The following is a 25,812-nucleotide window of genomic DNA, read 5'->3' on the forward strand; positions in this document are numbered from 1 at the left end:
GGCGTCTTGGTGTCTCCACAGCCCGTTTCGGGCACAAGCACGGGAAGCATTGCGAATGTTGCAAGACAGGCAGGAATGAAGGGAGACCGAAGGCCCAGGGGACAAATGACACCACGAAATGGCTCGGGGGAGGCAGAGAGATGTTTATTGTAGCCATGGGTCATCCCATGGAGCTTGAACAGCCGGGATGAGGTTTCCTCAAGTGACTCTTGGCAGGGAAGAGGGGTGACCCGGCTGAGGGAAGACCTGTGACAGGCTGACCGCTAACGTCTGCTGCTTCCTGAATAGCCAGGGATCCTTGAGGGTCCAGGGGCCTGCTGATGGGTCCCACAGAAGGAAAACACATGCACATGCACAAAGGCACACACACGGCTGAGGTTCTGGAACGCACCCCCGTGGGACCGTCTCACACTGACCGCCCCGAGTGCCTGTGGCCACCCCTCTGGCTGCCACTTGCTGACCGTTGGCAGTGCTCTGGCAAGATGCCAGGCAAGGCCCCAGGACATTCCCGCCGTAGCCTGGGACAGGAGGCTGACGGGGGAGACCCCAGGCTTTGCCCCTTAGGCCATTCCCACCCTGACAGCCTAGATGCATCCGTGTCCCTGGGCAACACAGTCCAGACCTGGAGCATGATGGCTGCTCCTCCTGGCCTCAGGCTCCATCGGGCCCCTGGCTGAACTGTGGGTTCCCCCTCCTCTGAGTCACGCTAGGGCCCCATGTTCCCCTGGATGCCTGAATGAATGGGTTGGGCGTGGGGAGGACAGGGCCTCCCTGATCCTAGGCCTGAGGTCACAAGGAGTCCTGTAGCATTTCCAGCAGAGCGTGATAATCGTCCTCGCTGAGGGGTGCTTCCAGGGGTCCTGGAGGTTCTTCCTCCCGCAGAGGCCCCACCCACAAGGGGTGTACATCTTCTTCCATCTCATCGGCTGAGAGAAGCTCTTGCAGGAAACTGGAGGTGTCCGTACACAGCTGGTGTTGTGGGGGCAGCGGGACACATGGCCCTGCAGGAGGGGGAGGCTGTTGCCACCAAGCGGGGCTCTCCCCGGGGGCGGGCTGCTGCCCTGTCCCATCCTGGGACCCTGCTGTGCCCATGACTGCCTGGGAACTTTGGCCCCTCCTCGGCATGGCCTGATCGGTGCCCGAGGGACCTGCATGACCCCAGTGTTGAGGGGGATCAGCAGGTGGAGGCCGCGGGCCAACTTGTAAGAGCAGGGGCGCCTTGCTGGGGTGCTCTTTCGGCTGCTGGCATCTCCCAGGGGAGGGGAGGCCAAGGTCAGCGTGACCTGGTGAGAGGCCCCCTCCTCGAGTCAGTCCTGGGCAGGATCGGCTCCCCAGGTCTCTGGGAGCAGCAGCGTTTCCTCCTTGCCCACCTAAGGTGGGTGGGACCAGGCTGGCCCCCGGAATCAGGCGCCCAAAGCCCCCACAGGAAACTGGAGGGACAACATCCACGGAGGAGACAGGAGGTGTCCCTGCAGCCTGCGTCTGCATGCTTGCCAAAGGATCAAAGGGAGCCAGATTTGGAGAGCTCCTGGGGACCCTCCACAGGTGGCTTTGGTCCAATGGGACCGTCCCGCGAGGACTGGGTTTGTGGTTTGCCGCCAAAGCATTCTCGGGCCCACTTGGGCTCTGCCCTGGGTGCCGAGCTCTTCTGTTCTGAAACCAAACCTGGGACAGACAATAGGGGTTGTGGCCATCAGAAGGAGGACGGGATGCCAAGTCGGCTTGCCCGTGACCTGCCCTGTCCCACCTCACCCACCGCACACACCCACCCCACCCTGTGCTCTCTCCAGGAAAGACGCAGTGAATGGTTGGGGCTGAACCTCAGGCCACGGCTGTCCCTACCTTTCCATGGGCCCTCGAAAACCATGTGCATGCCCTGGGCAACCTTGGCTACCTAGCCGGGAGCATACTGGGCCTGTGTCACTTTGCCTGGCAAGTGCTTCTGCCGCTCTTCGCTCCCTGCCCTGCCCTCGCCTTCTTTGCCAATTGCGGCCTGGGGATCAGCCGTGCCCTGAGTCCTGGGACCGAGACTCATCCGACGGCCTGCCCCACTTTACCCAGGATAGTCCACGTCCTGAGGTCTGCTCCCGGCTGCCCTCAACACCTCTGCCCCCATCTACTCTTGGGTGTGAACGTGTGGAAAACCACATCCTCTGCCTCAGAGCCTTGGACTCATGGCTACGTGGTCGGACTGCAGGCACATCTGTGATGGGCCGAGCGAAAGGCGTGGGCAGCCAGTCTTCCACATCCAGAACAGCTACGTTTGCATCGGCCCTCCCTCCCGTCCTGGCTGGAGGAAAAGAGGAGCTCAGGTGAGCTCCTGGAGTTTCCCTTCTGATCCTGGAAAAGACGCGTCAGAGGAAAGCCAAGGCGTGCCCCCTGAAGCAGCCTCCTCACGCTCTTGCACCAACCAAGAGTCTTTCAGAGAATCTGCCTATATCTCCCTGAAGCTGCCTCACACCTCCCATCCCGTAAAGCGCTGTGTGCAGAACTAAGGCAGAAGAGCCGCACACAGCTGGGCTCCCTGAATCCTCTCCCTCACCTGGATTAGGGCCTGTAATCCCGGCTGATTAGGTTATCCACACAAGGTGTGGCTCCTGGGCAGGATCCGTTTTAGCCCCATGGTCCTGAGGCCCAGGGCAGCATCACACCGGTCTCCACACAAAGGACGGCAAGCCCACGCACACTAATGGCATCTTGGGGGCATACTCCATGGATAATTGGGCTGAGTTTGAAGCCGCTGAGACTATGGCTTCTCTCGAGAGGGGCCAACTTGGACATATTCCCACTTTGGTCCGGTCACCATTTCTACAAGCATGTGTGCTAACCAACATTGAGTTTGGAAATTCTTCCTTTGGACGGGTTCTTCCAGGCTTGGTCAACACTCTGCCCTTGGTGTCTCTGCCACACACCCCGCGGGTAGCCCCTCCCCAGGAGCCCACGTCTCTCCAGCACCATGGAAGGGATACCTTCCCTTCCACAGGGAACAACGCCCGTGACACTCTGTAAAAACTCACCTGAATTCTGGCTTCTGGAATGCCTGTTTTTCTGGCCAGGCTTTCCCTCATACCAATGCCAGGAAACCGCTCCTCCTCAAAGGCTTGAAGGAGGATACTGGTTTGGGATGCAGAAATGGATGTCCGTTTTCTCCTGCCTTCCTTCGGGACACGTCCTAAAGAGAGAACAAGGTTGGAGAGGAGGGCTCGGACGCCAATAGCACAGCCAGTGTGGAGACAGAAGTGGGTGTCAGGGTGTGTGTGATGGTGTGTGACGGTGTCTGAATTCATATGACTGTGTGTGTGTGTGTGTGTGTGTGTGTGTGTGTGAGATAGAGAGAGAGAGAGAGAGAGAGAGAGAGAGAGCTTTTCTCCATGTTCTCTGTCTTCATAGGCTCTCCTTCCCTGAGGCCAAGGAGACAGAGCCTGGAGTGAGTCCCAGAGCCAGCCTTTGAATAACAATGGTGAGCTGATGGAAGAAGAGGCCTGTGTCCTGGCTAGCAGGTTCAGGACAGGAAGATGCAGATACTTCCTGACCCAGAAACAGCCCGCCTGCTGCCTGCCCAGGAATGGCAGGCGGGGTGTCGCCATCTGGGGTCACAAGGGTGGCTAGAGCCTGAGAGCAGAGCTTGGGGTCCTTCCTGAGGCTTCTGCCACAGCCAGGTCAGCACACAGGTCACACTCCCTGTGTCAAGGAGTGGCTCAGGAGGGGACCCTTCTTGGGTGCCGGGGAGTCACCTGGAGGCTGTCCCTTTCCATTCGGTGGCCCTTCTCCTTGGGGAATTCTGGAGTCCAGTCGGCGGCTCTGCCTTAGCTGTCTCGTTCTCTGGTTTTGGACCCAGACCTAAGGGGCAAAAGAAGAAGCAACGTTCAGGTAACGCGGGAGGGCAGGAAACCCCACACATGTGGCAGGGACACGAGGCCCCAAGACCAACCAACAACCCAGGGAAAGCCAGAGCTGGCTTGGTGCCTCCAGTGGCACGTGCTATTTGCATGGCCCTCTGGTGTACGAGGAAGTAGGCGTTGGTCTAACCTGAGGAACGGGAACTGTAGGGAAACCTACAACAGATGGCATGGGGACAAGAGTCATTTCTTCTTTGGTCATCCGCATGGGCAGAGGATGGAGCTCCTGCTGAAGTCCCCTGTAGGGAGCTGAGGACACTTTGACTGACCAAGAAGACACTGGAAACGGGTGTCATTCTCCTCACCAATGGACCCGTGCGCAGGCTAGGCTTCCTCTCCACTGGAGGGAAAAGACAGGTGTGCCGTCATGGATAGGCATACGTGCGTCTCTATGTGTCTCTTCCCCACCCCTGTAGGAGGACTCACAGTGTTTCATGTGGGAAAGTGATTGGTCAGGACACAGGATCTCTGGGGACACTCAGCCCATGGGCATGGACCTGTCGTCAGGCCTCAGGCCTTGGGCCCCAGTGTTCCCTCGTCCCTTGAGTGAAGGTCTTGGAAGGACCTCCAAGGGCAAGGTCTCCTAGGGCCCGCACAGCCCAGGCCATAGGTTCTGAGCTCCCCAGCTGACCACGCAGAAGGACGGGCAATCACCTAGCCCCATGTGTGTGCATTCTTCCTCCCCCAGAGTCCATGAGAAAAGCACTGGGGCTGCCTACCTGGATTCTAGACTCGGAGATGGCCAGCTCTCGGGCCAGGTGTTCTCTGGCAGTGATGCCGGGGTAAGGGTTCTCCTGGAAGAATGCCTGCAGGGCCCCCTTCTGGCTTGCCGTCAACACGAGCCTCCTTCGTCGGGGTGCTCGTGGGAGTGGGCCTGTGTGGGGAAGAGAGCAGCGACGGGAGGAAGGCTTTCAGAGGAGCATCGACCGGCGATGTGCTCTCAGAGCCTCTGTGTCTGGGATGTCGAAAACGTCCCCATCCAGGGGCACCCATCCCTTTGCCACTCATGGACCCACCTAAGCCTGAGGGGGTTGTTCCACTGGACAACGGCAGGCCGTTCCGCATCTGCCCTTGGGAATGGGTGATTGTCAAGGATCTAGGGAAAGGGCAGCCTTGAGCTAGGTATGTGATTCCAGGCCAAGGTATGGAGAAGACCCTGGGTGGGGGTTCCGGTGGGCGTCGGGTTTGAAGAGGTGGTGGGGCGGGGTGGAAAGCCCGTCGGGAAAACCAAAGAGGACCATATGTCCACCAGGAAACCTCAAGGGAACATGCGAAAACCCATGCCCACCGTGGGTCCCTCGAGGTGAAAGTTCTACAGTGGTCAACTCGTCTAAGAAGTGATCCACCTTGACCCAATTTCTGCGCCCCGAGATCCAGCTGGCAGCCTTACAGAAGCGGGACTCCTGCTGGGAATCTCGGCCCAGTCCAGGGTTCCCTCCGCCGGCAGCCCTATGCAAGCCTCTCTCCAGCCCCTTTGCCCAGACCCCAGGGGAGCCCCGCCCTCCCACGGGCGTCCCAGCGATCCGGGTGGTGACTTCTCTTGTGCTTAAGCCTGGAAAGTCGTCAGAGCCCCTGGGGCATCCCCGCGATGGCCACTCACCGCCGGGGGTGCCGCTGGAAGCCATATGCTGCAGGAGGAGCTCGCTCTCAGGCGCCCGCAGGTCGACTGGGCAGGATGCGGCAGCGCGGGACTTCCCACGGCCTGGGTGGCCCCGCCCCAGGATGGCCCACCCCTCGGCCTTCCCACAGCTTCCTGGGTGGCCCTGCCCTCCGTGGGGCGGACCTCGGGGGGACCAGGGAGGTCTTCCGGGACGGGGGCCTCGGGACCACCCGAAGCAAGAGTTGGAGCTTGGCTTGCGTCGGATGGGTCCGCCCCCTGCCCTTGGGCTGACGGGCGCCTTCCCGGCACCCTCAGGCCGCTCGGGATCTCAGCTCTGACACAGAGACGCGCCCTGGAGGCCCTGTGCACCGTGTCTCTGCCCGGACCCCTTCGTGGCCCTCGTACAATCGCTCAGGATTCCGGCCCGAGGTTGTGGAACTCTGGCCGCCTTGGCCGCCCGGCACCAGCCTCCTGCTTCGCCTCCCTGGAAAGCCGTTTTAATTTTTTTCCTTTATTTTTTACTTGTTCCAGTTAAACTTGTGTGGTTTATTTCTTTTCACTTTGGTCATTTTTCATTGGGAGTGTTCCACTTTTCCTTTTTAGGTGTATTTGTAGCAATGACTTTGTAATTTCGAGATACATATGTATATATTTCTCCAAATTATATACATACATTCATATATATATATATGGATGTATTTTTTTAACAAACATGTACTTTGAGGTCCCCGTGGGTTTTGAACCCTGGGCCCGCCAATCTGGACTGGTCAGCCTCTCAGTTTGGTCTGGAGGCAGCCTCGGAATCTGGGGAAGCAGTTTCCAATGACACCCAGGCGCCTCCCAGGCGGCTCCCCGGCGGCTCCCCGGCAGCTCCTGTGAAGCCGCACTGGCCAGCCAGGCAGGAGACGGAAATCAGACCCCTTAGATAGGAGGCCTATGAGCGGGACCTTGGGCGCCAGCCATCGTCCTCCGTGTGCGGATGGGTGGCACCTCGATGGTTAGCCTGTGGGCACGAATGAGCAACAACCTTGAAGGAAAGAACGCAGAGCACCCGTGGACGTGGACCATTCGGGGCAAGTGCGTGTGTTACCACGTCCTTGGGCCACGGAGGCAATGCCCTCCGCAGCCTCGTACGGATTCAGGCCTACCCCGGGGAGAAGAATGCGGGCTCCGTCAGAGCTCCTCCTGTTGTGCTCAGACCGGCTCCAGCGGCTTCCCCTCGCTCTTGACCGCCCTCTGCTGGGCATGTCCGCAGGGACATGAGTGTCCAAGGAGAGCGTGGCTTAGTGACCTGGGAGACCCGGGAAGACGGGTCCAATCACCTGCAAAGCTCATGAAGAAAATCATATCCCCCTTCGAATGTGTACTTTTGTATCCTTCGCGTAAATACGTAGTTGTGCATTTCTGGTCTTGGGGTAGTTCTATTTTTAACCTGAGGAACCTCCATACTATTTTTGTATCGTGGCTGCATCTGTTTGCTTTCCCACCAGTAGTGTAGGAGGGTTCTCCTTTCTCCCCATCCTCACCAATAGCTGTTGTCTCCTGTGCTGTTTCTTTTAGCCATTATGGCAAGTGTCAGGTGATATCTCATTGTGGTTTTGATTTTGCGTTTCCCTGATGATGGGTGACATTGAGTGTCTTTCCATGTGTCTGGTGGCCATCTGAATGTCATGTTAGAGAAAATGTCCATTCGTGTCTTCTGCCCATGTTCAGTTGGATAATTCAGGTTTTGAATGTGGAGCTTTACATTTTGGATACTAAACCTTTATTGGATCTGTCTTTTAGAAATATCTTTTCTCATTCTGTAAGTTGCCTCTTAGCTTTGGTTGTTTCCTTCACTGTGCAGAGCTTTTTGTCTTGATGAAGTCCCAACAGTTTATTTTTGCTTCTGTTTCCCTTGTCTCAGGGGCATATCTAGAAAGAAGATCCTATGGCCAAGTCAAAGATGTCACTGCCTATCTTTTCTTCCTTTTATGGTTTCAGGTCTCACATTTAGGTCTTCAATCCCTTTTGAATTTATTTTTTTTATCCATGGTGTGGGAAAGTGTTCCAATCCCATTCTCCTGCATGTGGCTGTCTAGTATTCCCAACATCATTTGCTGAAGAGACTGTCATTTAACCATTGGATATTCTTTCCTGCTTTGTCAAGTATTAATTCAGCCCAGAGTTACAGGTTTGTATCTTGTTTCGGGTTTTCCATTCTCTTCTATTGATCTAGGTGTCTTCTTCTTGTGCCCGCACTATACTCTTTGGATCACTAGAAAACTGTAATATAACTTGAAGTCTGAATTTGTGGTGCCCCCAGCCTTGATTTTCTCTTTCTACGTATCTTTGGCTATTTTCAGTCTTTTGTGGTTCCATAAAAATTTTAGGGCTATTTGTTCCGGCTCTGTGAAAAATGCTGTTGCTATGTTGATAGCAATTGCATTGAATGTGCAGATTGCTTTGAGTAGTATAACCTTATTTGCAATATTTGTTCTTCCAGTCCTTGAACATGTAATGTTTTTGCATTTTGTGTCTGTCATCTTCAATTTCTTTCATCAATATTTTATAGTTTTCACAGCACAGGGCATTCACCTCTTTGGTTAGGCTGAATCTTATGTATCTTATTGCTTTTGGTGTTATTGTGAAGGAGATTGAATCCTCAATTTCTCTTTCCAATGACACCCAGGCGCCTCCCAGGCGGCTCCCGGCAGCTCCTGTGAAGCCGCATAGAAATTATTGTTGCATAGAAATGCAACACATTTCTCCACATTAATTTCATATCCTGCAAGTATTCCAAATTCGTGTTCATTTCTTGCAGTTTTTTTTACTTCTCGCAATTTTCTTGGTGATGTCTTTTGGTTTTCTATTTACAGGATAATGTTTTTGCCCCCTGAGCATGATATTGTTGTGGATATTTGGTATATGGCCTTTATGATGCTGAGGTATGTCCCTTCTATCCCTACCTTGCTGAGAGTTTTTTGTTTTCAAGAAAAAATGCTGTATTTTGTCAAATGTTTTTTTCTGCATCTATTGACAGATCATACGGTTCTTATCCCTTCTTTTATTAATATGGCGTATCATGTTTATTGAATTGTGAAAATTGAACCAGCCTCGCAACCCACGAATAAATCCCACCAGATTGTGGTGAATAATTCTTTTAATATACTGCTGAATTTGATTTGCTAGTATTTTACTGAGAATTTTCGCATCCATGTTTCTTTGGGAGTATTGGTCTGTCATTCTCCTTTTTCGTGTTTTTTTTTTTTTCTTTTTTTTCTGGTTTGGACCGACGTAATGCTGGCCTCATAGAACAAGTTTGGATGTATTCCTTCAATTTCTATGTTTTGGAAATGTTTGAGAAGAATAGGTATTAATTCTTCTTTAAATGTCCAGTAGATGCCCTGGGAAACCATCCTGTCCTGGACCTCCATTTTCTTAGGTCTAAAGTTAGGGTATGTAGACATCATATCGATGGATTGGTTTTTTTTTTTTTAAAGATTTTATTTATGTATTCATGAGAGAGAGGGGGAGAGCCAGAGACCGAGAGAGAGAGAGAGAGAGCAAGAGAGAGAGAGACAGAGACAGAGAGAGGCAGAGATATAGGCAGAGGGAGAAGCAGGCCGCACACAAAGAATTCCAAACTAATCTGAAGGCAGACACTCAATCTCTGAACCACCCAGACATTCCGGATCTTGTGTTTTAATCCACTCTGGTACCTTAGATCTTTTAATTGGGGCCTTTAGTCCATGTACATTCTGAGAGATTATTGAAACATGAATTGAGTGCCTTGGGGTGACCAGTAGTGTTGGTGTTTCTGGTGATGTTCTCTGGTCCTTTCTAGTCTTTGTTGCTTTTGGCATTCCCCCCCGCCCCACTAAAAGAGTCCCCCTTAAAAATTTCTTGCCGGACTGGTTTAGTGGTCATGAACTCCTTTATTTGTCGTCTCTCTGGGAAATTCTTAATCTCTCCTTCTATCCTGAATGACTGACAGCCTTGTTGTATAACGAAAGTGTGTGGCTGCATACTTTTCCCATTCAGTACATTGAATATTTCCTTCCAGAACTTTCTGGCCTGCCAAGTTTATATGGACAGATCTGCCCCCCTCATTGCCCGTCACCCTGTCACCAGCACCCCCCACCCTCCTCCCCTTCCACCACCCCTAGTTCTTTTCCCAGAGTTAGGAGTCATCTTACTTTTGCCTCTGTATTAGTTTGGAATTTACACACATCCGTTTCCCTTTTCTTCAAATTGGTTACTCAGATCTAAAATTAATCGAGAGCTCTCTTCTAGCCCAAGAAACACAAGAACCCAAAGGTTATTTTAATGTTGATCTTCTCTTTCTATAGTATCTTTGATTAATATTTAGATCCAAGTGGTTTTAAAACCGTAAATTTGAACATTTTTAACAGATTGATAAAGCTATTCATACATCCATTTTGCTCACCATTGTGTCTTGAATCTTCTGGTTTATATTTTTCACACTGTACTATCTGTATTTAAAATGTATATATTTTAAAAATATATGTATTTTATAATTAATCCAGATTATTTCTAGTTCTGTAAGCACAGGCAGGGGCAAGAGGGAGAAGCAGGCTCCCGCTGAACAGAGAGCCCCACATGAGGCTCCTTCCTGGACCCTGGGAACATGACCTGAGTCCAGGCTAACACCCAAGCAACTAGGCCACCCAACCACCTCAGGATGTCCCTTCCTATGTGCATCTGGCTCCATGGAGTGGGGAATGTGTGGACCTAGCTGTAGGTAGAGCGGATTCTAGACTCCCTCCACCAATAGTTTCCATAGACACAGTGGGTAGGTCCAGTTCCCTCCCCGGAACAGAATGGGTTGCAACGCCAGAATCCATGGTGTCTGGCCAGGGTCGCCTCGGGACAGATATGGCTTCAGCTAGGTCTAGGGAAACCCCAGGGAAGCATGGCCCACTTGCTGATGTGGGAGGACTGCTATCTTAGACTGTTGGGGAGAGGTCCCTGGACCCTCAGCTATGACACATCTACACCCACGTTGGGGAGGTACGACCGGGGTTGCAGCCACACTGGGTCTCAAGGCCACACATCAGCCCTGGAGCCTGTCCTGCTCTTGGGTGGCCTGAGCCATCCCTATGCCTGAGCTTTCCAGGGGCCCTGGCATCTGCACAAACCATAGCCGCCATGCTTGGAATGAGCCTGGAGGAGAAAGTGTCCGGGTAGAGCTGGCAGGATGGCTGTGGGTTGTGGCCTTGGAGTCAGGGACCAAGTGCCTTGAATCGGTACGGACCACCTCACCCCACCGACCACCCAAGTAGAAATTCTCCAAATGATCCTATGGTTCCAGCCCAGCCTGAGAACTAGGGACCAGGTCCACGGGGCTGGTAGACATCCTCCAGGGGCTGGAGGGCTGCTCCCGGTCCTGGTGCTAGTCCTCTGCAGGCACTGCCTGGTGACCGACCATCTGCAATGTAGGAAGAACAAAGTCCCTGCAAGGTGCACCTAGCGATGCCCATGGGCCTTTTCCGCCATCAGCTCCAATAAGGACTTGGCCCCTGGAGCTCACTTTGGGGGTGCACCCGCTCCTGAAATGCTCTGCATTTAGGACGCTGACCACAGGGAAGTCTGCGGCCCTCAGTGGGGGTGCCCCGCCTTCCCAGGTCCTTGAGCTCCAGCCCCACAGGTAGGAGCCAGGCAGGAGGCAGACATTGGAGAGCCGCCCAATACCCTGCACGGGGTCACCCCTAGGGATTCCAGGAGACGCCTTCCCTCAGTCTCTGCAGATGAGGTGCTCTTGAGCTTCAGCTCTGGGGCTCCCAGGGCCGACATACAGGTGACACCAGCACGCACCTGACACACAAGCGTTCCCACCCACCATGACCAGATGCCCATGAAGGGCCTTCCGCCTGGCCAGTCGGGTCCCTTCAGCACACATTCCTCCTGGCTGCCCCTTGTCCCCTAATGCTACACCTACTGGAGAAGTGGATAATCCTTCCCAGGCCAGAAGAACACAGGTCTCCACCAGGGGCACCCCTAAATTTTGAAACTCAGTCCTGCGTCTTAGGTGAATTAAAAAAAAAAGTTTGGACACAGGCAGGGTGAACGCAGAGTTCTGACACAAACTGCAGAGACAAGAGGTCTTGATGGCTCTTCTGTGAAGGCTCACTGTAGATTGGGGGGCGGGATCTTCAGCTCCAGGGACAAGGAACCCAGGGCCCTTACACTCATCTTTCCCATCAGCACTGAGAGTCCTCAGGGAGCAGCAAAGTGCCACGTGGTGGAGGCCAGAGGTGCTTACACCGAGCCCAGCCTCTGAGCCCTGCAGGTGCATCTCCACTAAGGCAAGTTTGCACCTGACAATCAAGGACACGGGCCCTCCTTCAGAAGACCCACACAGACCACTGGATCCCACCAAGAGTGCTGGTCACAGAGGCTGGCAAAACTCAGCTCTACGGGGAAAGTAGCATCTAGCTTCCTTTGTATTTTGTTCTTTCTTCATTATATTTTATTTTCTCTTTTATAAAGCGATAATTTTATTTGTTATGTATATACTTTATATATTTCTTATTTTGATTACTTTCCTTGCACTTTAAGTTTCTTTCTTATTTTGGGATCTAGATTTTTTTTAAAGCAGGCCAAAATACACCCAGGATCTTGTTTTTTAGGGGGTTTGCTGTTATGGTCATTTTTGCTTCACATTTTGTTTTTTGTTTTCATTGAATTTCAATATAAGGACATTTAGTATAACACACAGTGCTCAACCCATCAACTGTCCTCCTCAGTGCCCATCACCCAGTTATTGCAAACCCTGCCCACCTCTCCTTCCACTACCCTTTGTTCATTTCGCTATTCGGGGTCTTTTTTGATTCCACACAAATCTTAAAATAATTTGTTCTAACTCTCTGAAGAAAGTCCATGGTATTTTGATAGGGATTGCATTATGTGTAAATTGCCCTGGGTAACATTGACATTTTCACAATATTAATTCTTCCAATCCATGAACATGGAATATTTTTCCATCTCTTTGTGTCTTCCTCAATTTCTTTCAGAAGTGTTCCATAGTTTTTAGGGTATAGATCCTTTACCTCTTTGGTTAGGTGTATTCCTAGGTATCTTATGCATTTGGGTGCAATTGTAAATGGGATTGACTCCTTAATTTCTCTTTCTTCAATCTTATTGTTAGTGTATAGAAATGCCACTGACTTCTGGGCATTGATTCTGTATCCTGCCACGCTACCAAATTGCTGTATGAGTTCTAGCAACCTTGGGGTGGAGTCTTTTGGGTTTTCTATGTAGAGTATCATGTCATTGGCGAAGAGAGAGAGTTTGACTTCTTCTTTGCCAATTTGAATGCCTTTAATGTCTTTTTGTTGTCTGATTTCTGAGGCTAGGACTTCCAGTATTATGTTGAATAGCAGTGGTGAGAGTGGACATCCCTGTCTTGTTCCTGATCTTAGGGGTAAGGCTCCCAGTGCTTCCCCATTGAGAATGATATTTGCTGTGGGCTTTTTGTAGATGGATTTTAAGATGTTGAGGAATATTCCCTCTATCCCTACACTCTGAAGAGTGTTGATCAGGAATGCATGCTGTATTTTGTCAAATGCTTTCTCTGCATCCAATGAGAGGATCATATGGCTCTTGGTTTTTCTCTTGCTGATATGATGAATCACATTGATTGTTTTACGAGTGTTGAACCAGCCTTGTGTCCCAGGGATAAATCCTACTTGGTCATGGTGAATAATTTTCTTAATGTACTCTTGGATCCTATTGGCTACTATCTTGTTGAGGATTTTTGCATCGATGTTCTTCAGGGATATTGGTCTGTAATTCTCCTTTTTGCTGGGGTTTTTGTCTGGTTTTGGAATTAAGGTGATGCTGGCCTCATAGAATGAATTTGGAAGTACTCCCATCTCTTTCTATCTTTCCAAACAGCTTTAGTAGAATAGGTATGGTTTCTTCTTTAAACGTTTGATAAAATTCCCCTGGGAAGCCATCTGGCCCTGGACTTTTGTGTCTTGGGAGGTTTTTGATGACTGCTTCAATTTCCTCCCTGGTTATTGGCCTGTTCAGGTTTTCTATTTCTTCCTGTTCCACTTTTGGTAGTTTGTCGCTTTCCAGGAAAGCGTCCATTTCCTTTAGATTGCCTAATTTATTGGCGTATAGCTGTTCATAATATATTTTAAAAATCGTTTGTATTTCCTTGGTGTTGGTAGTGATCTCTCCTTTCTCATTCATGATTTTATTAATTCTAGTCTTCTCTCTCTTCGTTTTAATAAGGCTGGCTAATGGTTTATCTATCTTATTAATTCTTTCAAAGAACCAGCTCCTGGTTTTGTTGATCTATTCCACAGTTTTTTTGGTCTCGATTTCGTTGAGTTCTGCTCAAATCTTAATTAACTCTACTCTTCTGTTGTGTGTAGGATCTATTTGCTGTTCTTTCTCTGGCTCCTTTAGGTGTAAGGTTAGCTTTTGTATTTGAGTTCTTTCCAGTTTTTGAATGGTTGCTTGTATTGTGATGTATTTCCCCCTCAGGACTGCTTTTGCTGCATCCCAAAGATTTTGAACGGTTGTATCTTCATTCTCATTAGTTGCCATGAATCTTTTTAATTCTTCCTTAATTTCCTGGTTGACCCTCTCATCTTTTAGCAAGATGGTCCTTAACCTCCACGTGTTTGAGGTCCTTCCAAATTTCTTGCTGTGAATTAGTTCTAATTTCAAGGCATTATGGTCTGAGAATATGCAGGGGATGATCCCAATCTTTTGGTATCGGTTCAGACCCGATTTTGACCCAGTATGTGGTCTCTTCTGGAGAAAGTTCCATGTGCACTTGAGAAGAATGTGTATTCAGTTGAGTTTGGATGTAAAGTTCTGTAGATATCTGTGAAATCCATCTGGTCCAGTGTATCATTTAAAGCTCTTGTTTCTTTGGAGATGTTGTGCTTAGAAGACCTATCGAGTGTAGAAAACTCTAGATTGAAGTCACCAAGTGTAAGTGTATTATTATCTAAGTATTTCTTCACTTTGGTTATTATTTGATTGATATTTTTGGCAGCTCCCAGATTCGGGGCATATATATTGAGGATTGTTAAGTCCTCTTGTTGGACAGATCTTTTAAGTATGATATAATGTCCCTCTTCATCTCTCACTACAGCCGTCGGGGTAAATTTTAGTTTATCTGAGATAAGGATGGCTACCCCTGCTTTCTTTTGAGGACCATTTGAATGGTAAATGGTTATGCAACCTTTTATTTTCAGGCTGTAGGTGTTCTTCTGTCTAAAATGAGTCTCTTGTAGACAGCAAATAGATGGGTCCTGCTTTTTTATCCAGTCTGAAACCCTGCACCTTTTAATGGGGTCATTAAGCTCGTTCACGTTCAGAGTTACTATTGAAAGATATGATATCTATTCAGTCCTTGTTTTTGTGGATTGTTCCACTGGACTTTTATTTATTTATTTATTTATTTATTTATTTATTTATTTAATTTATGATAGTCACAGAGAGACAGAGAGAGAGAGGGGCAGAGACATAGGCAGAGGGAGAAGCAGGCTCCATGCATTGGGAGCCCGACGTGGGATTCGATCCTGGGTCTCCAGGATCGCGCCCTGGACCAAAGGCAGGCGCTATACCGCTGCGCCACCCAGGGATCCCTGGACTTCTCTTTAAAGGGAAATTTTAAGAGTCCCCCTTAAAATTTCTTGCAGAGCTGGTTTGGAGGTCACATATTCTTTCAGTTCTTGCCTGTCTTGGAAGCTCTTTATCTCTCCTTCCATTCTGAATGAGAGCCTTGCTGGATAAAGTATTCTTGGTTGCATGTTCTTCTCATTTAGGACCCTGAATATATCCTGCCAGCCCTTTCTGGCCTGCCAGGTCTCTGTGGAGAGGTCTGCTGTTACCCTAATACTCCTCCCCATAAAAGTCAGGGATTTCTTGTCTCTTGCTGCTTTAAGGATCTTCTCTTTATCTTTGGAATTTGCAAGCTTAACTATTAAATGTCGAGGTGTTGAACGGTTTTTATTGATTTTGGGGGGGGGGGATCTCTCTATTTCCTGGATCTGAATGCCTGTTTCCCTTCCCAGATTAGGAAATTTTTCAGCTATGATTTGTTCAAATACATATTCTGGCCCTCTGTCCCTTTCGGTGCCCCCGGGAACCCCAATTAAACGTAGGTTTTTCTTCCTCAGGCTGTCGTTTATTTCCCTTAATTTATCTTCATGGTCTTTTAATTGTTTGTCTCTTTTCCTCAGTTTCCTTCTTTGACATCAACCTGTCTCTATGTCACTCATTCGTTTTTCCACCTCGTTAACTCTCGTCGTTAGAACTTCTATTTTGGATTGCATCTCATTCAATTGATTTTTAATTTCTGGCTGATTAGATCTAAATTCTGCAGTCATGAAGTCTCTTGAGTCCTTTATGCTTTTTCTAGAGACACCAGTAGCTTTGTAATAGTGTTTCTGAATTGGCTTTCTGACATTGAATTGTAATCCAGATTTTGTAGCTCTTTGGGAGAGAGGACTGTTTCTGATTCTTTCTTTTGAGGTCAGGTTTTCCTTCTAGTTATTTTCCTCTGTGTAGAGTGACCAGAAACACGTTTTATTGGGAAAAGGAGAAAAGGAGAGAAGAGAATGGAGAAAAGAAAAAGAATAAAAGAAAAAAGCAAAAAAGATAAAAACAGGAAAAAAGAAAAGAAAAAAAGGGGGGGTAAGTAAACAGAAATTAGAAAACAGAAAACAAGGGGTAGTATCCTGGATTCTGTGTACTGTAAATCCCTTGACTTCCTCTGGAACTTTCCAGTGTTGGTTGGTCAATAGTTTGTTTTTCCCCTGTTGGTCTAGGTGGTCTTCTGGGGGAGGGCCTGCTGTTCTGATTTTCAGGTGTTACCATTTGGGGGAGCTGCTCAGTCCCCTGCCTGGTGCAGGTCTCAGTGAAAGATGTGTAAGCCGTTTATCAGGTGAGGCCACTGTGAGGCTCAGTTGGGGCTGTTTATCCTGTGAGGCCCCAGGAGGAACAACAACAGTGGTGGCAGCCAGCTTTGGAGACCTGGATTTAGCTCCTGCAGTAACTATGGAGCTCCCTGTCTGCAGGGGCCTGGATGCTCTGGGGACACGGTTGCTGATCTGCTCAGCTCAGGGCCGCACTGCGGTAGGAGTGTCCTTGCTGTCCTGGGCCCTTCCGGCTTCTGCCTGTTCCGGGGGGAGCGCCAGATCGTGGGCTGTGTCCCCCGCGCCCTGTCCTCCCGGGCCTGCACTGCTGGAATCACGCTTCCGGCCGCGCAGCTCCCTCTGCACGTAGCCTCTGCCTGTGCCGCCCCTGAGCTGCTCCCGGGGCCACACAGGCCCTTCCACGCGGAGCTGCCACCTGAGCCCCTTGGGAGCTGCGCCCGGGTCCAGCCGTGTGCACGCTGCAGCCCTTTAGGGAGCTTGGCGCACTCTCCCCGGGGCGCAGTTGTTGTGTTACTGTCCCAGGGAGCCTGAGGGTATCCCCGCCCTCCTGGGGTCCTGCTCTAACTCCCTGCGAGTGCCTTTGAGCCCGGGAAGATTGGTGCAGCTCCTGCTTCTCCAGGACGGAGCTTTTCTGTCCTGGGGGCGCTCGCCCCAGCCGTAGCCCGGCTCCTTGCGGGGTCCCTCCTCCTTGGATGCCTTTTTTTTCTTTAATTCTTTTTCCCCCGTCTTCCTACCTTGATAGAACCGCGAACTCTTCTCACTGTAGCATTCCAGCTGCTCTCTCTTAAATCTCAGGCCGAATTCGTAGATTTTCAGGATGATTTGAAGGTTATCTAGGTAATTTGGTGGGGTAGGTGATTTGGGGACCCTACTCTCCCGCCATCTTGCCCCTCCAGATTCTTGGCCTGCTTTTAAAAAGAATCTAGATCCCAAAATAAGAAGGAAACTTAAAGTACAAGGAAAGTAATCAAAATAAGAGACATACAAAATATGTACATAACAATTAAAATTAGGAGTTTATAAAGAAGAAAATTAATAAAAAATAATAAAGAACAAAGTGCAAAGGAAGCTAGATCCTACTTTCCCGTAGAGCTGAAGCTTTGCAGGCTTCTGTGATCAGTACTCTTGGTGGGAGCCAGTGGTCTGTGCCAGTCTTCTGGGGGAGGACCCGTTCCCCTGATTGTCAGGTGCCCACTTGCCTTAGTGGAGATACCCCTGCAGGGCTCGGAGGCAGGGCTCAGTGTAAGCGTCTCTCGTCTCCACCAGGCGGCGACAAGCTGCTCGCTGAGAGCTCTCAGTGCTGATGGGTGGGATGAGTTTGGGGGCCCTGGTTTCCTTTCCTGGAGATGAACATCCCGCTCCCCAGATGCAGTGAGCCTTCACAGAAGAGCCATCAAGCCCTCTTGTCTCTGCAGTTTGTGTCAGAACCCTGCATTCACCCTCCCTGTGTCCGAGGTTTTTTTCTTTTTTCTTTTAATTTAATCTCAGACGCAGGACTGAGTTTCAAAACCCCAAAATATAGGGCCTCCCCTGTTGGAGACCTGTGCTCTTGCTGCCCGGGAGTGTCTCCTCCACTTCCGCATTAGGTGAAGCACAAGGGGACAGGGGCAGCCGGGAGGAACGTGTGCTGAAGGGACCCGTCTGGCCGGGCGGATGGCCGTTCATGGGCATCTGGTCACGGTGGGCGGGAGCGCGTGTGTGTCAGGTGCGTGCGGGTGGTGCCTGTGTGTCGGTCCTGGGAGCCCCAGGGCTGTAGCTGAAGGGCACCTCATCTGCAGAGACGGAGGGAAGGCGTCTCCTGGGATCCCTAAGGATGACCCCGTGCATGGCAGCGGGCAGCTCTCCGACGTCCGTCTCCTGCCGGGCTCGTCTGCTTGGGGCTGCAGTGCAAGGAGCTGGGAGGGCGGGGGGCCCCCACCGAGGGCACCGCAGACTTTCCTGCGGGTGGTGTCCTAAATGCAGAGCCTTTCAGGAGTGGGTGCGCCCCCGAGGGAGCTCCAGGGGCCAAAACCTGATTGGAGCTGATGGCGGCAAAGGGCCACGGGCGTCGCTAAGTGCCCTTGCAGGGACTTTGTTCTGACTACGTTGTGGGTGGTCGGTTGCCAGGCAGTGCCCGCGGAGGTCTAGCACCAGGACGGGGAGCAGCCCTCCAGCAGCCCCTGGAGGATGTCTACCAGCCCCGTGGACCCTGGCCCCTAGTTCTCAGGCTGGGCCGGAACCATAGGATCATTTGGAGGATTCCCATTTGGGTGGACAGTGGGGGTGAGGTGGTCCTTACCAGTTCAAGGCCCTTGGTCCCTGCCTCCAAGGCCACGACCCTCAGCCATCCTGCCAGCTCCCACCTGGACACCTTCTCCTCCAGGCTCGTTCCCAGCGTGGTGGCTATGGTTTGCATGGATGCCAGGGCCCCTGGAAAGCTCAGGGATAGGGATGGCCCAGGCCACCCGTGGGCGGGACAGCCTCCAGGGCTGACGTGTGGCCTTGAGACCCAGTGTGAGTGTAACCCCGGTCGTACCTCCGCGACATGGGTGTAGACGTGCCATGGCCGAGGGTCCAGGGACCTCTCCTCAACACACTGAGAGAGCAGTCCTCCCACCTCAGCAAGGGGGCCATGCTTCCCCGGGGTTTCCCTAGACCTAGTGAAAGCCCCATCTGTCCTGAGGCCACCCTCGCCAGACACCATGGATTCCGACGTCGCAACCCATTCCCTTCTGGGAAGCAGCCGGACCCACCCACTGTGTCTATGGAAACTATGAGTGGAGGGCGTCTAGCATCGGCTCTACCTATGGACAGGTCCACACAATCCCTTCCATGGAGCCAGATGCACATAGAAAGGGACATCTCGAGTGCCTGTGCAGCCCCGTCGCTTGGGTGTCCACCTGGGCTCAGGTCATGATCCCAGGGTCCAGGATGGAGCCTCAAGTGGGGCTCCCTGCTCAGTGGGGTCCTGCTTCTCTCCTGCCAGTGCACGAGCTCTCTCGCTCGCTCTCTCTCACCATGCACCCCCATAAATCTCTAAAGCATTTCACAGAAAAGGAAATGCAGATACAGATAATGGTGGACACGTATGTGTGCACAGAGGTGACTAGGGGAGGCAGAGAGGTTGGGGTATAAGGGCCACCTCTCAGAACTCCGCTTCCTCGCAAACGCTGAAACTTACGTGTTGGATCCGGAGGCCTCAGACGAGGATGTCAGCTCTCATCTCCAAGGCGTGAGGGCCATGTCAGGGGCATAGTAAACCCGAAGGGACCGACCCCACCCCCACTCCCCTATTCTTCCAAATTTTCCACCGACATTCCTTTCCTGAGGTTCAATGACCAGACAATAAGTTGCAAAGGAAGCTCCCGTGACAGTGTGACCTCTGTGTGTGTCTACCTGTGAGAGAAAATGAGGTAGAGGGGTCAGGAGACAGAGATAGACAGAGAGACAGAGAGAGACAGAGAGACAGAGTGAGAGACAGAGGAGAGAAAGAGAGAGAGATTTAGAGAAATAGAGGGAGACAAGGCTAGAGGGAGGAGGCGACCATGAGGGAGGAGTGGGGAGATTCACTGCCCGCCCAAGAGGATCGGGGTTAGGGGTGAATCAGGCCTCAGCTGACACCACCATGGCAAGATTGCGTGCGTGGAGTGTGTGTCCCTGGGCGTCCCCGTCGACCCCTTGGAGGAGTGCTCACACAAGCAGCGCCTCCATCCAGTGTGGTGGCTGTGTGTGGGGAGGGTGAGTGAGGCCTGTGCGTGTGTCTGTGCCAAGTTGGGAGCTGCAGGTGGGCGTCTTGGTGTCTCCACAGCCCGTTTCGGGCACAAGCACGGGAAGCATTGCGAATGTTGCAAGACAGGCAGGAATGAAGGGAGACCGAAGGCCCAGGGGACAAATGACACCACGAAATGGCTCAGGGGAGGCAGAGAGATGTTTATTGTAGCCATGGGTCATCCCATGGAGCTTGAACAGCCAGGATGAGGTTTCCTCAAGTGACTCTTGGCAGGGAAGAGGGGTGACCCGGCTGAGGGAAGACCTGTGACAGGCTGACCGCTAACGTCTGCTGCTTCCTGAATAGCCAGGGATCCTTGAGGGTCCAGGGGCCTGCTGATGGGTCCCACAGAAGGAAAACACATGCACATGCACAAAGGCACACACACGGCTGAGGTTCTGGAACGCACCCCCGTGGGACCGTCTCACACTGACCGCCCCGAGTGCCTGTGGCCACCCCTCTGGCTGCCACTTGCTGACCGTTGGCAGTGCTCTGGCAAGATGCCAGGCCAAGGCCCCAGGACATTCCCGCCGTAGCCTGGGACAGGAGGCTGACGGGGGAGACCCCAGGCTTTGCCCCTTAGGCCATTCCCACCCTGACAGCCTAGATGCATCCGTGTCCCTGGGCAACACAGTCCAGACCTGGAGCATGATGGCTGCTCCTCCTGGCCTCAGGCTCCATCGGGCCCCTGGCTGAACTGTGGGTTCCCCCTCCTCTGAGTCACGCTAGGGCCCCATGTTCCCCTGGATGCCTGAATGAATGGGTTGGGCGTGGGGAGGACAGGGCCTCCCTGATCCTAGGCCTGAGGCCACAAGGAGTCCTGTAGCATTTCCAGCAGAGCGTGATAATCGTCCTCGCTGAGGGGTGCTTCCAGGGGTCCTGGAGGTTCTTCCTCCCGCAGAGGCCCCACCCACAAGGGGTGTACATCTTCTTCCATCTCATCGGCTGAGAGAAGCTCTTGCAGGAAACTGGAGGTGTCCGTACACAGCTGGTGTTGTGGGGGCAGCGGGACACATGGCCCTGCAGGAGGGGGAGGCTGTTGCCACCAAGCGGGGCTCTCCCCGGGGGCGGGCTGCTGCCCTGTCCCATCCTGGGACCCTGCTGTGCCCATGACTGCCTGGGAACTTTGGCCCCTCCTCGGCATGGCCTGATCGGTGCCCGAGGGACCTGCATGACCCCAGTGTTGAGGGGGATCAGCAGGTGGAGGCCGCGGGCCAACTTGTAAGAGCAGGGGCGCCTTGCTGGGGTGCTCTTTCGGCTGCTGGCATCTCCCAGGGGAGGGGAGGCCAAGGTCAGCGTGACCTGGTGAGAGGCCCCCTCCTCGAGTCAGTCCTGGGCAGGATCGGCTCCCCAGGTCTCTGGGAGCAGCAGCGTTTCCTCCTTGCCCACCTAAGGTGGGTGGGACCAGGCTGGCCCCCGGAATCAGGCGCCCAAAGCCCCCACAGGAAACTGGAGGGACAACATCCACGGAGGAGACAGGAGGTGTCCCTGCAGCCTGCGTCTGCATGCTTGCCAAAGGATCAAAGGGAGCCAGATTTGGAGAGCTCCTGGGGACCCTCCACAGGTGGCTTTGGTCCAATGGGACCGTCCCGCGAGGACTGGGTTTGTGGTTTGCCGCCAAAGCATTCTCGGGCCCACTTGGGCTCTGCCCTGGGTGCCGAGCTCTTCTGTTCTGAAACCAAACCTGGGACAGACAATAGGGGTTGTGGCCATCAGAAGGAGGACGGGATGCCAAGTCGGCTTACCCGTGACCTGCCCTGTCCCACCTCACCCACCGCACACACCCACCCCACCCTGTGCTCTCTCCAGGAAAGACGCAGTGAATGGTTGGGGCTGAACCTCAGGCCACGGCTGTCCCTACCTTTCCATGGGCCCTCGAAAACCATGTGCATGCCCTGGGCAACCTTGGCTACCTAGCCGGGAGCATACTGGGCCTGTGTCACTTTGCCTGGCAAGTGCTTCTGCCGCTCTTCGCTCCCTGCCCTGCCCTCGCCTTCTTTGCCAATTGCGGCCTGGGGATCAGCCGTGCCCTGAGTCCTGGGACCGAGACTCATCCGACGGCCTGCCCCACTTTACCCAGGATAGTCCACGTCCTGAGGTCTGCTCCCGGCTGCCCTCAACACCTCTGCCCCCATCTACTCTTGGGTGTGAACGTGTGGAAAACCACATCCTCTGCCTCAGAGCCTTGGACTCATGGCTACGTGGTCGGACTGCAGGCACATCTGTGATGGGCCGAGCGAAAGGCGTGGGCAGCCAGTCTTCCACATCCAGAACAGCTACGTTTGCATCGGCCCTCCCTCCCGTCCTGGCTGGAGGAAAAGAGGAGCTCAGGTGAGCTCCTGGAGTTTCCCTTCTGATCCTGGAAAAGACGCGTCAGAGGAAAGCCAAGGCGTGCCCCCTGAAGCAGCCTCCTCACGCTCTTGCACCAACCAAGAGTCTTTCAGAGAATCTGCCTATATCTCCCTGAAGCTGCCTCACACCTCCCATCCCGTAAAGCGCTGTGTGCAGAACTAAGGCAGAAGAGCCGCACACAGCTGGGCTCCCTGAATCCTCTCCCTCACCTGGATTAGGGCCTGTAATCCCGGCTGATTAGGTTATCCACACAAGGTGTGGCTCCTGGGCAGGATCCGTTTTAGCCCCATGGTCCTGAGGCCCAGGGCAGCATCACACCGGTCTCCACACAAAGGACGGCAAGCCCACGCACACTAATGGCATCTTGGGGGCATACTCCATGGATAATTGGGCTGAGTTTGAAGCCGCTGAGACTATGGCTTCTCTCGAGAGGGGCCAACTTGGACATATTCCCACTTTGGTCCGGTCACCATTTCTACAAGCATGTGTGCTAACCAACATTGAGTTTGGAAATTCTTCCTTTGGACGGGTTCTTCCAGGCTTGGTCAACACTCTGCCCTTGGTGTCTCTGCCACACACCCCGCGGGTAGCCCCTCCCCAGGAGCCCACGTCTCTCCAGCACCATGGAAGGGATACCTTCCCTTCCACAGGGAACAACGCCCGTGACACTCTGTAAAAACTCACCTGAATTCTGGCTTCTGGAATGCCTGTTTTTCTGGCCAGGCTTTCCCTCATACCAATGCCAGGAAACCGCTCCTCCTCAAAGGCTTGAAGGAGGATACTGGTTTGGGATGCAGAAATGGATGTCCGTTTTCTCCTGCCTTCCTTCGGGACACGTCCTAAAGAGAGAACAAGGTTGGAGAGGAGGGCTCGGACGCCAATAGCACAGCCAGTGTGGAGACAGAAGTGGGTGTCAGGGTGTGTGTGATGGTGTGTGACGGTGTCTGAATTCATATGACTGCGTGTGTGTGTGTGTGTGTGTGTGTGTGAGATAGAGAGAGAGAGAGAGAGAGAGAGAGAGAGAGAGAGAGCTTTTCTCCATGTTCTCTGTCTTCATAGGCTCTCCTTCCCTGAGGCCAAGGAGACAGAGCCTGGAGTGAGTCCCAGAGCCAGCCTTTGAATAACAATGGTGAGCTGATGGAAGAAGAGGCCTGTGTCCTGGCTAGCAGGTTCAGGACAGGAAGATGCAGATACTTCCTGACCCAGAAACAGCCCGCCTGCTGCCTGCCCAGGAATGGCAGGCGGGGTGTCGCCATCTGGGGTCACAAGGGTGGCTAGAGCCTGAGAGCAGAGCTTGGGGTCCTTCCTGAGGCTTCTGCCACAGCCAGGTCAGCACACAGGTCACACTCCCTGTGTCAAGGAGTGGCTCAGGAGGGGACCCTTCTTGGGTGCCGGGGAGTCACCTGGAGGCTGTCCCTTTCCATTCGGTGGCCCTTCTCCTTGGGGAATTCTGGAGTCCAGTCGGCGGCTCTGCCTTAGCTGTCTCGTTCTCTGGTTTTGGACCCAGACCTAAGGGGCAAAAGAAGAAGCAACGTTCAGGTAACGCGGGAGGGCAGGAAACCCCACACATGTGGCAGGGACACGAGGCCCCAAGACCAACCAACAACCCAGGGAAAGCCAGAGCTGGCTTGGTGCCTCCAGTGGCACGTGCTATTTGCATGGCCCTCTGGTGTACGAGGAAGTAGGCGTTGGTCTAACCTGAGGAACGGGAACTGTAGGGAAACCTACAACAGATGGCATGGGGACAAGAGTCATTTCTTCTTTGGTCATCCGCATGGGCAGAGGATGGAGCTCCTGCTGAAGTCCCCTGTAGGGAGCTGAGGACACTTTGACTGACCAAGAAGACACTGGAAACGGGTGTCATTCTCCTCACCAATGGACCCGTGCGCAGGCTAGGCTTCCTCTCCACTGGAGGGAAAAGACAGGTGTGCCGTCATGGATAGGCATACGTGCGTCTCTATGTGTCTCTTCCCCACCCCTGTAGGAGGACTCACAGTGTTTCATGTGGGAAAGTGATTGGTCAGGACACAGGATCTCTGGGGACACTCAGCCCATGGGCATGGACCTGTCGTCAGGCCTCAGGCCTTGGGCCCCAGTGTTCCCTCGTCCCTTGAGTGAAGGTCTTGGAAGGACCTCCAAGGGCAAGGTCTCCTAGGGCCCGCACAGCCCAGGCCATAGGTTCTGAGCTCCCCAGCTGACCACGCAGAAGGACGGGCAATCACCTAGCCCCATGTGTGTGCATTCTTCCTCCCCCAGAGTCCATGAGAAAAGCACTGGGGCTGCCTACCTGGATTCTAGACTCGGAGATGGCCAGCTCTCGGGCCAGGTGTTCTCTGGCAGTGATGCCGGGGTAAGGGTTCTCCTGGAAGAATGCCTGCAGGGCCCCCTTCTGGCTTGCCGTCAACACGAGCCTCCTTCGTCGGGGTGCTCGTGGGAGTGGGCCTGTGTGGGGAAGAGAGCAGCGACGGGAGGAAGGCTTTCAGAGGAGCATCGACCGGCGATGTGCTCTCAGAGCCTCTGTGTCTGGGATGTCGAAAACGTCCCCATCCAGGGGCACCCATCCCTTTGCCACTCATGGACCCACCTAAGCCTGAGGGGGTTGTTCCACTGGACAACGGCAGGCCGTTCCGCATCTGCCCTTGGGAATGGGTGATTGTCAAGGATCTAGGGAAAGGGCAGCCTTGAGCTAGGTATGTGATTCCAGGCCAAGGTATGGAGAAGACCCTGGGTGGGGGTTCCGGTGGGCGTCGGGTTTGAAGAGGTGGTGGGGCGGGGTGGAAAGCCCGTCGGGAAAACCAAAGAGGACCATATGTCCACCAGGAAACCTCAAGGGAACATGCGAAAACCCATGCCCACCGTGGGTCCCTCGAGGTGAAAGTTCTACAGTGGTCAACTCGTCTAAGAAGTGATCCACCTTGACCCAATTTCTGCGCCCCGAGATCCAGCTGGCAGCCTTACAGAAGCGGGACTCCTGCTGGGAATCTCGGCCCAGTCCAGGGTTCCCTCCGCCGGCAGCCCTATGCAAGCCTCTCTCCAGCCCCTTTGCCCAGACCCCAGGGGAGCCCCGCCCTCCCACGGGCGTCCCAGCGATCCGGGTGGTGACTTCTCTTGTGCTTAAGCCTGGAAAGTCGTCAGAGCCCCTGGGGCATCCCCGCGATGGCCACTCACCGCCGGGGGTGCCGCTGGAAGCCATATGCTGCAGGAGGAGCTCGCTCTCAGGCGCCCGCAGGTCGACTGGGCAGGATGCGGCAGCGCGGGACTTCCCACGGCCTGGGTGGCCCCGCCCCAGGATGGCCCACCCCTCGG

At 53.1% G+C, this 25,812-nt stretch overlaps 1 protein-coding gene and 1 long non-coding RNA gene across 2 annotated transcripts; both read right to left on the reverse strand.

The window, feature by feature from the left end:
• Positions 1-814: 814 nt before the first annotated feature.
• Positions 815-8,687, reverse strand: LOC140599934 (uncharacterized). Its single transcript, XR_012003013.1, has 4 exons — positions 4,619-8,687; positions 3,735-3,840; positions 3,018-3,172; positions 815-1,665 (listed from the first exon to the last, which is right to left on the reverse strand). It is a non-coding gene; the product is annotated as an uncharacterized lncRNA (long non-coding RNA).
• Positions 8,688-20,375: 11,688 nt separating this feature from the next.
• LOC140599935 (double homeobox protein 4-like protein 4) lies at positions 20,376-24,974 on the reverse strand. Its single transcript, XM_072766432.1, has 4 exons — positions 24,794-24,974; positions 23,910-24,015; positions 23,191-23,345; positions 20,376-21,838 (listed from the first exon to the last, which is right to left on the reverse strand). The coding sequence occupies exons 3-4, from the start codon at positions 23,239-23,241 to the stop codon at positions 20,951-20,953; spliced, it is 939 nt and encodes a 312-aa protein (XP_072622533.1). The 5' UTR covers positions 23,242-23,345; positions 23,910-24,015; positions 24,794-24,974; the 3' UTR covers positions 20,376-20,950.
• Positions 24,975-25,812: the final 838 nt, after the last annotated feature.

The sequence above is a fragment of the Vulpes vulpes genome, chromosome 8 (genome assembly GCF_048418805.1).
Source record: "Vulpes vulpes isolate BD-2025 chromosome 8, VulVul3, whole genome shotgun sequence".
NCBI lineage: Eukaryota > Metazoa > Chordata > Mammalia > Carnivora > Canidae > Vulpes > Vulpes vulpes.